Raw genomic sequence first — 9,722 nt, 5'->3', positions numbered from 1 at the left:
GAGAGAGAGAGAGGGAGGGGAGGAGGACGTTGGAATGGAATGCGCGGCGCCTAGGGCTCGTCGAATTCCAGGGCCACACGTGCCCTTCACTCCCTGCGCGCCCGCGCGCCACAGGCAAGCACCGACCGGAGCCAATAAACTTCGCCTCCAACTGGCAGCCGCGGTCGACCACCATAGAACTCATTCATGGGGACCTCCTACCACGCCGCGCCGCGCGACCAAGCCGACTCTCGTCAATCGCTCCTCGCGGCATAGCATCGACATAATGTGTAAATGCAGATAGTACTATGGATTATACATCCCCATATCAGATTATCGTCGAGGATTGTCGAAATCAAACGCGAAATTTGCACTTACTTGCTCTGCTCTGCTTATTGACGCTAATAGAGTGCGAAACGAGGAGCGGCGGGGCGGAGAAAGATGGCGACCAGGAAAGTCGTGGAAATCATGCAGGAACTTCTTTTTCCTTTTTCTCTTCTTTATATGGCCCGCTAACCAAGATTCCGATCGAGCATTTTGAAACGCAGACGCCGAATGATAGCGACTTGAAACGAGACAGGCTAAGAAAGTTTATGATTCGTATCGCTAATTTCAGCTTCCTTTCGTAAAGAACATTTGTCTACATTTTTTCGCGCGTTGGGCAACTTGCTGCCATCTGGCTGCGAAATTCTAGACTTACTCTCGAGATGCTAGAAAGTACTTGCAGCCGATATATTCACAATCGATAATACAGATTTTACAACAATCGAAAAATATCTCTTGAGATCAAGATGATAAAAAAAGATTTCGTCAATTCAAACGACATTTCATAGATATCGGATATCTTGTTTAATACGATAAGTAATTAGATAATTTTATTGATTTTGGTAGATACAGGTTTTATCTTCTTTCTTATTAACGCACGTATTGGTTATATTAGCTTGGGTTATTCACCGATACACAAACCTGTTGCTTATCTCTTACAAGAAAAAAAATCAGGACCGACTCTTATTATGGCATAAAACTACTTTTATTGGTGCCATTTAGATTAGTCTGATATTCCTCTAATAACATCTATACTTTATTATATAAAACTGGTCACTGATTAAAATAAATTCTGGTATTTATATTACATATATTAATACTACAACTTTGTAATCGAATTGCAAGACAAAATGCGATCGTTTTGCTTTTTAAATTTTGAATTTGGTACTCAGAGCAGTACGGTAACCAAAGCTGTTAATTCACCGAAACATTTATTTCGTAAAAAGATATATGCAATATGTCATATACGTAAAATAAAAACAATGGCAGATATAAAATAAATAAATGAATAACAGAAAATCCCCGAAATTTTAGTCCTACTTTGAATCTCTTTTAACCTCAATTAAACCTTATAAATCTATTTTGATATTTAAACAATCAAATAGGACAATTTCTATTTAGAAAACTTCTTTTGATCCTAAAAGGAAATTTTTACAATAATTGCCATTTACAGACTCAACGTAAAAGTTTAAGTTTAGAGTTCAATCTATATACGAGATCTGTTCAAAAAGTTCGTGAACTTTATTTTTAAAAAATTGCAAACTTTACTCACAAGCTACTAGTCTTTATCTCCTTCAAAATAGTCTCCACCCCAATGAATACCCTTGTCCCAACGATGTTTCCATTGCTAGAAGCAGTCCTGAAAGGACTTTTCTTTGAAGGAATTGCTTTCAGTTCCTTCAGTGAATTTTCTTTTATGGCTTCAATTATTTCAAATCGTTTTCCTTGGATGTTTTGAATTTTGGAAAAAAGAAAAAGTCAGAAGGGGTCAAATCTGGTGAGTAGGATGGGTGGGGAAAGTATTTACTAGATTTTCCTTTTGACCTTTTCCTTTTCCCAAAACTCAAAATACCTATGAAAGAAAAACGATTTGAAATCAACAAAAGAAAATTCGCTGAGAGAACTGGAAGCAATTCCAGAAAAGTACTTTCAGGACTTGCTTCCAACAATGGAAACATCATTGGGATATTCGTTGAGGTGGAGATTACTTTGAAAGGGATAAAGACTAGTTAGCTTGTAAGCTTTACTAACTTACTAAGTAAAGCTTACTTTAAAAAAATAAAGTTCACGAACATTTTGAACAGACCTCGTACATTCTAAAATTAAGGTTCAAAGTAAGAGCAAAATTTCGATTCGGTTAGAATTAAGCTTAAAAACCTAATATAGAAGATTATCTCTTTCGACAAATTGTATATTCATGCCTGTAATATTAATGTAGTAATATGTAGCAATATGATATTTTATAAATTATAAGTTTGTATTGTAAATCGTATGTAAGCCGTACTTAATCGGTAAAACAGCAATTCCGGAGTTTGTCACGTCAGCATCCCCTTAACCCTCTTGACTCGCTTAATAAGTTAAATAGGAGATTGATCGAAACTAGTATGTAATACCAGTACAGTTTTTATTAAACATTGTTAATAGATCGCGTCATCGCATAAACGAGGAGCACATTACTTTCTTTTTGAAACTTTTTTTTTTTAATTAACATATACTTTTTTAATTGATAATTAAATTTAATTAATATGAAATCATCTGAAGCAATATAATATTTTTATCAGCATTAAAATATGATTTCATATTTTTTTATGATTTCATATTATATCAATAATTAATTTTTAATAAGAATGTATTGGAATCGATACTAGGATAAAAAAACCAATATTTGTCAAATGTTTTTTATCAGAGATTTGCACTTAATTTTTAAGGACTTATTCAGATTTTCTATAAATATTAGGTGTACAACTTTGCTTCCACCGTTTTTTTCCGAAATTCGAGGCTTTATTGTAAAAAACTGGTTATACATTTATGATTCAAAGTATTGTCCATCGCTGGCCACTACTTTTTCCCATCTTTCGGGTAGTGTACGAATCCCGCGTCGAAAAAACTTGTCATCTTTTGAGGCTATCCACGAATCGATCCAATTTTTTACTTCTTCATAAGACTGGAAGTGCTGGTCAGCCAGGCCGTGTGCCATTGATCGAAACAAGTGATAGTTAGAGGGAGCAACGTCTGGAGAATACGGCGGGTGGGATAGGACTTCCCATTTCAACGTTTCCAAGTATGTCTTGACCACTTTCGCAACATGGGGTCGAGCATTGTCATGCTGCAAAACACTTTATCGTGTCTCTCGTTGTATTGCGGCCGTTTGTCTTTCAATGCTCGGCTCAAACGCATCAATTGCGTTCGATACTGATCGCCTGTGATTATTTCAGTCGGTTTTAACAATTCATAATACACTACGCCGAGCTGGTCCCACCAAATACAGAGCATGACTTTGGACGTCAAAATCACCGTTCTTGGAGCGTTGAAACCACTTACACGTTCTTTCACTAATAGCGGCCTCACCATAAGTATTTGAGAGCATTCGATGAGCCTCAGCCGCAGATTTCTTCATATTGAAGCAAAAAATTAAAACCTCCCGCAAATGACGAAAATTTGGCTCGTGAACTTTTCATTCGAGACATTTTCAATCGAGAATAACTTTATGATGCAGACACAAATCAACTAATCGACTAATATTTCTATGGGGTTATGTTGACAGATGCCCAAGTTTATTGTATGACGTCTATGATCTATTTATTTCGACCATCACTTATCGCTAAAGCCATCTATAGGAAAACGGCAGAAGCAAAGTTGTACACCTAATATACGGATACCTTGCGTATTTTTATAATATAATCCAATATTTTGTTTGCTGTAAGCTGTAATTACGCATGGTATTCAGTATAAGTTTTCGTTGTCTTCATGAACTTTATTTAAAAAAAATTGCAGGCATTTTCACTTACCTTGCATTTTCAAAAGTAGCTGATGCACTACTACCTATTGCTCCGAAGCCTACACCAACCGCAAGACCCTCAGGAATATTGTGGACCTATTTGTAACAATCGAAATGTTACAAATATATTATTATTTATTTTATAGTTATCGTATAAGACAAATCTAAACAAGTGTGCTTTGCATGATTATTTATTATCTTGTAGAAATATACCGTAATTGCAACAATTAGCAGTAATATCCTCCGCCATTGATTATTCTTCACTTCGTTATTGGGATCTTCGTAAACAGTTCCAATTTCTGCTGATTCTGATGAGCGGTTTATATTGGGAATTTGTCGGCGTCTACTATTCTGTTCGTAGAAGCCTGAAAAATTAAATATTCACAACAACATTTATCACATCCAGTCAACGCAAATTTTCGAAAACTGAGCCACGAGCACAGGACCACTTCATGCAAATGCTATTTGTGTAAGGTTTAAGAAAAGGAATTCTTCACGCACATAATACTATACTTTCGATTAAATTTACTGCAATTGAATCCGTTTAGGCAGGGTTAATAAGATCAGTTTATTTTTTTAAACTCCGTAAAACTGTTCACACAGATCCAAAATGTTTATATTTTATTTTTTCTTATTTAAATGTGTATGATATTAGATAATGTTTTACGCGGACGTGCACTTTGTATTAATGATGAATTTAAACTGTATTTTTTAGTTTCGTTTTCGTTGTTTCACATTTTTTTAATCACATCACTCTTTGTAGGGTTTATAGTTTCAGTTTATCTGTTTTTAATTGAATTAGATCGAATATATAATTAGATTGTTTTTATTTACGATATTTATATTGGACCTGTGTGTAAGTCCCACGTATTTTATTACGAATATCATGCAATATATATGCTAGTACAATGCTTGAGGTATTTTTAGAATAAATACGAATCAACTATTCCTATTGAACAATTTCTATTGAATATCGTCATTTCTTATAAGGAAAATATACTATATTAATTTAATAACATATTTAATTGGAATAAGCAATGATCTGTGCATAAATTTATTATATATAATATTTAAATATTAGAATTTTAAATCAATATTTTATATATCTCAATTTAATTAATAACTTAATAAGAATTTTTATCTTAAGAAAACGATATAACTTTTTTTTCGTATTAGTGTGTATGTAAGATATACAGAGAGTATCCCGAAATTTGCGAATTAAAATATCCTAATAAAGTTTTTAAAAATCAAGGAAAAAAGTATATACATTTTTATTTCAAGGAATAGTTTCTGATATATAAAATTTTAAATATAGCAAATTACAGATTCTGTCTAGACAGTTACGTGTTACGTGAATCGCACATGCGATATCTTCTTAATCTTAAGTAAACATGCATTTCAACGTTAAAAGTCCATCTAAGTATAGCCTGTAATTGGCCATATTTTAACTCTTATTATTTCACAAACTATTGTTTAAAATAAAAATTTATAAATAATTTTTTTACTTAATTTTCTGAAAATTTTCTTATTATAGTATTTTAATTCACGAATTTCGGGACATGTATATTTTCATCCTTGAACTTATTAAAGAGAGGAAGAAAATGTCAGATTAAAATTGTAAATTTGATTTATCTACATGATCTTTATCAAGCATCTTTATCAATTTTATCATACTACTATTTTTATATAAGTACTTTTAATCATGCTACATGCAAAAATTATAACTTATATTGATTGTATAAAACAGATTGATCTAATAAAAATTTTCATAAAAATAATAATTTGAGAGAATGCTTATTCCCGAATAAGAATCGAATCTGCGATAAAGCAAAGAGGGGCGAGTGTATGTGGACGTTCATATACATATACCCTTATAAAAATTTTTCACAGTTTTTAGCCCGTTTTTAGCCCGCGCGAACGGTTAATTTGAATGATGAAAATATGCATTCCACTGAATATGACTGCATTTTTAGATAGCAGAAATTTAAAAATGAGTGATTAAAATAGAGTGCTATATCCGAGTTGTAGTAATATATAATCATTTATTTAGTATTTTTGAATGATAAAAACGTGTAAATTTGAGGTGTAATTTAAAATGTAAAAAAACATATATACGAGTATAAAATATTCGTTCAACACTCACAACAATCACTTACATTGTATATTTTAAAATAATGAATTTTGAGTAAAGCGTAACCGATAGCATGAGAAAATCTTGCTCCGTCAGGATTCGAATCGAGCAGGTCTCCGAGTCTCTGCGAGGCTGCCATCCTGCTACTGACTCACATAACTTCTACGTTGATATTAACTTTTGTACTTACTTATATACATTTTACAAAGGATTTTAATTTATTATATATAATAATAATTATATTTAATATATGAATTCTGTATACATATGTATATAACTATTATATACATATATACACACACATATATAAAATATTTGTATATTATAAATATTTGGTTAATACATTATTAAATTCATAATTTTTTATTATATAAATGCTCCATAAATAAATATGCATATTGTAAAGCTATAATATCCTATATTATTGCCGAAAAGTTACAATTTTTTCTCTGCAGTTATCATCTTTGTTGATAATCAAACATTGACGATAATATTGAAATCATAATTTTAAAGAAAAATCGAATATTATTGAGTTTTAAATGTATACCGATAAACACGATTTACAAAACTAATAAATCATAAAAATAGTACAATATTACTTGGTAAAAAAATTTTTCATAAATATGTATAAATATGTATAACATACATAACTTTATATGAAATATGTTCATACAATGTTCATATATCCTTTTTTCTTTTTGTAAAAATTATATTTTACATTTTAGCTTTTTAATAGAAATAACAATAGTAATGTGAAAACATTAAAATAATTAAAAGAGTAATTTTCACATTATTTATTTAAAAAAAAAATTACGTATAAATTATATATAAATGTATAAATTATATATAAAATTATGCATAATTGTGTATGAGCAACATTTTTTAACATTTCTCTAAACTTGTTTTTTCTAAAACGAACAAAATTATATCTTTAATTATTTTTTATCACCTTACTATTGTTATTTCTATTACACTAAAAAATAATTTTTAAACAAAAGAAAAAGAGATTTATGAATATGTATGGATATATTTCATATATGATTATACGTATTTATGAATATTGATGTATGTTTATACATATTTATACATATTAATGTACAAAAAATTGTTTATCGGGATATTAGTTTTTTATTCTTAATCATTTCAATATTAACAAGATCGCGAATTCCCGGATGTCGGTCTTTAAGATTTTCACCTTTGCAGGCGTAAAAAAATCGAAAAATTTTTTCCTTATTTTAATTCTTACATGTATGTAAAATATCCCTGTAAAAGAATTTTATTAAATTCGTAATATTAACGGAGTTATGAGCTCAAATACGTAAAAGTACACGGGGCCTCTGAGCGTTTATCAGCGCAAATTGTATATCAGATTCATCAAGAGAAAATAGAACAACTTGGCGATTGAAGAGATGATGAAAAAATTATATGAAGAGAAGAAAAGATTATTATATGGCTCTGGAATTGCAGAATAATCGTAAGTGCACTAAAACTTGTTATATGTGGAAAAAGTAAAATGCGTTTTTCTCAAAACTACATTTTTCGACCTGACGGAACTGATAACTAAAAAATGAATTAAGATATCGATTATTAAGTATATATATTATATATACTTATTCTTTTTTTCTCTTAATCCTAACACTTTTGCGCGTGGCACAAACTATAATCATAATTTTACAACAAAGATTTGATTTGTTATTTACAAAAAAGTAACAAATTTTTTTAGGAAAAAAATTAATTTTTTTTAATGCCACCATTTTTACAAATTTCAAGCAATTGACATTATTTTAGTTCATGCCATAGCGACAATCGTATAATTAATTAAAAAGAAAAAAATTTTGATTTCAGATTATTTGTAGAGTCAATATTACTTCCGTCATAGAGATGTATTTTGCAGATGACCCCTAATCGCCATTTGGAGATATTAAAATGCAAATTCATTTAATTAAAAAATATTTTTTTACTGTTTAAGGATAATTTTATGCAAAATCCCGTATTGTTCTGTATATAATAAATTTTCTTTAAAAAATTCATAAAACTGAGTTAATTTTATGACTGGCAAAGGTGAAACCCCCTTTAATAGTATCTCATCAATGGCAATGTTAATATTAGGTTTATTCTTTTCCACCCTAAGTTCTGAACTGATGTACATTAATGTATAAGTTAGAGTGAGACAGATATTTGTTTCACTCTAACTTATTGCACTAATTCAGAATTAATCCAGACTTCTTCAAAAAAGAACAGATCTATTATACAATATAACAAGCAACTCGGGCAATGTCAACACTGTCCACTATGTGGACTTTGCCCGTAATACAATAATAAGTGATCATTAGGATAACGAGTATGCCGTACTTATCGAAAATTTAATTTATCAAGTACCGTATATTATGTTTAAGATAAATAAATTATACTAATAAAAACGTTACATTATCTATTACTATAAGAAATATTTAGAAATATTTAGTTTTTACACTTAAAAGTATATTGTTTTATGTACAAAAGAATTGTTTAATATATATAGTTGCACATACATCCTGCGAATTGATTTTTATGTTCCTGTATTATTTCTTATGAAGTAAATGTATGACTTTTTAACTATTTCATATTGAACAAAGCTGATTGTTCTCAAAAATATTTATCAGCTAAAAAACAAATATTAAAAACGGGAAATATATTAAAAAATATTTATACGCATACTCGCATATACGTTGTCATTCATTAGCAAAAAAAACGAATATTGAAAAAACGGACAATCTCCTCAAAATACTTATACGTATATTCGTGTATACTTGTCATCGTTCCTTCGCCATACACTGCAAGTGCTCAAGAGTAATGCAAGAAACGGTTAAAAACAGGCTAAAAATGGTCTATGGAAATGTAAAAACGGTGAAAAATTTTTATAAGGGTATGTAAAAAGATATAGGCATATATGTACAATATATACGTGTCATCTCACGAACTGATCCCATTTTCCAAGCCTATAAAAAGAGAGAGATATAAAAAAAACTGCGATTTTACGAGAAGAAAATGAGATACCATCGATAGCGGTCGATTCAACACGAGTGTACATTTTTCCGCCGGATATTTGTACGTCGTTAAGTAACGGATCATAATCATCGTCTAAATCCTCGTCACTCTTTAGTTTCGCAATGATCTTGCGTCTTTGTTTCGTACCGACTGATTGCATAGCTAAAAGCACATTGGGGGACTGAATGCCGAGGGTGGATATCAACACGTCCGTCCCGTACACGAACGCCGCGCCGACGAGAAATCCAACTGCGACCGGCACGAACGCGTACTCGCCCTCCGCTCCGTACATCTTGCTCTCGGTTGCCATTTCGATCGCCGGTGCCAGCAATGACCAGTAACTTGCGGCCGTCATCACGCCAGCGGCGAACCCCAGGCTGACATCGAGGAGCTTGCGCTGAAACGGAAACAAATCATTATAGACATATATAAGCAGCTCCATTACTCGAAAATTTGGCTGAAAGGAGAAAAAGGAACAAATCTTGCCATTTGCTTTTTTTTTAATTTGTGCGATGATTTGGGACATTCGACATTTTTTCTTTTGCAGTTATTATTATATTTTTAAAATAGTTTTTAGTATGTGTGTATATGCTCTTTGAAATCTTTAAAGAGGAATATAATTTTAAAGAGTGACAAAGAGTGATAATTGAGCCATTGTTGACAAAAAGTAAACTTAATTGTCACTTTTTAAGCGAAATTTTACTCTTTAGAGTTACACTCCAAAGATTTTAGAGAGTATTTATTCTGGAATTGTATATATAT

General features: G+C 31.0%; 1 protein-coding gene across 1 annotated transcript in view; it reads right to left on the bottom strand.

Annotated features, from left to right (window-relative positions):
* The window catches only part of LOC105620993 (zinc transporter ZIP11), a 56,540-nt gene that overhangs the window by 31,985 nt on the left and 14,833 nt on the right, over positions 1 to 9,722 (bottom strand). The window contains exons 2-4 of the mRNA XM_012202472.1: positions 8,970 to 9,357; positions 4,016 to 4,167; positions 3,813 to 3,898 (exon numbers count right to left, since the gene is read on the bottom strand). Coding sequence (XP_012057862.1) covers positions 3,813 to 3,898; positions 4,016 to 4,167; positions 8,970 to 9,357 — 626 coding nt within the window. The remainder of the gene's footprint in view (positions 1 to 3,812; positions 3,899 to 4,015; positions 4,168 to 8,969; positions 9,358 to 9,722) is intronic.

Source organism: Atta cephalotes (genome assembly GCF_000143395.1).
Source record: "Atta cephalotes unplaced genomic scaffold scaffold00002, whole genome shotgun sequence".
Lineage (NCBI taxonomy): Eukaryota > Metazoa > Arthropoda > Insecta > Hymenoptera > Formicidae > Atta > Atta cephalotes.
Note: the sequence above shows the minus strand (reverse complement) of the source record. Positions and strands in the feature narration are given on the sequence as shown.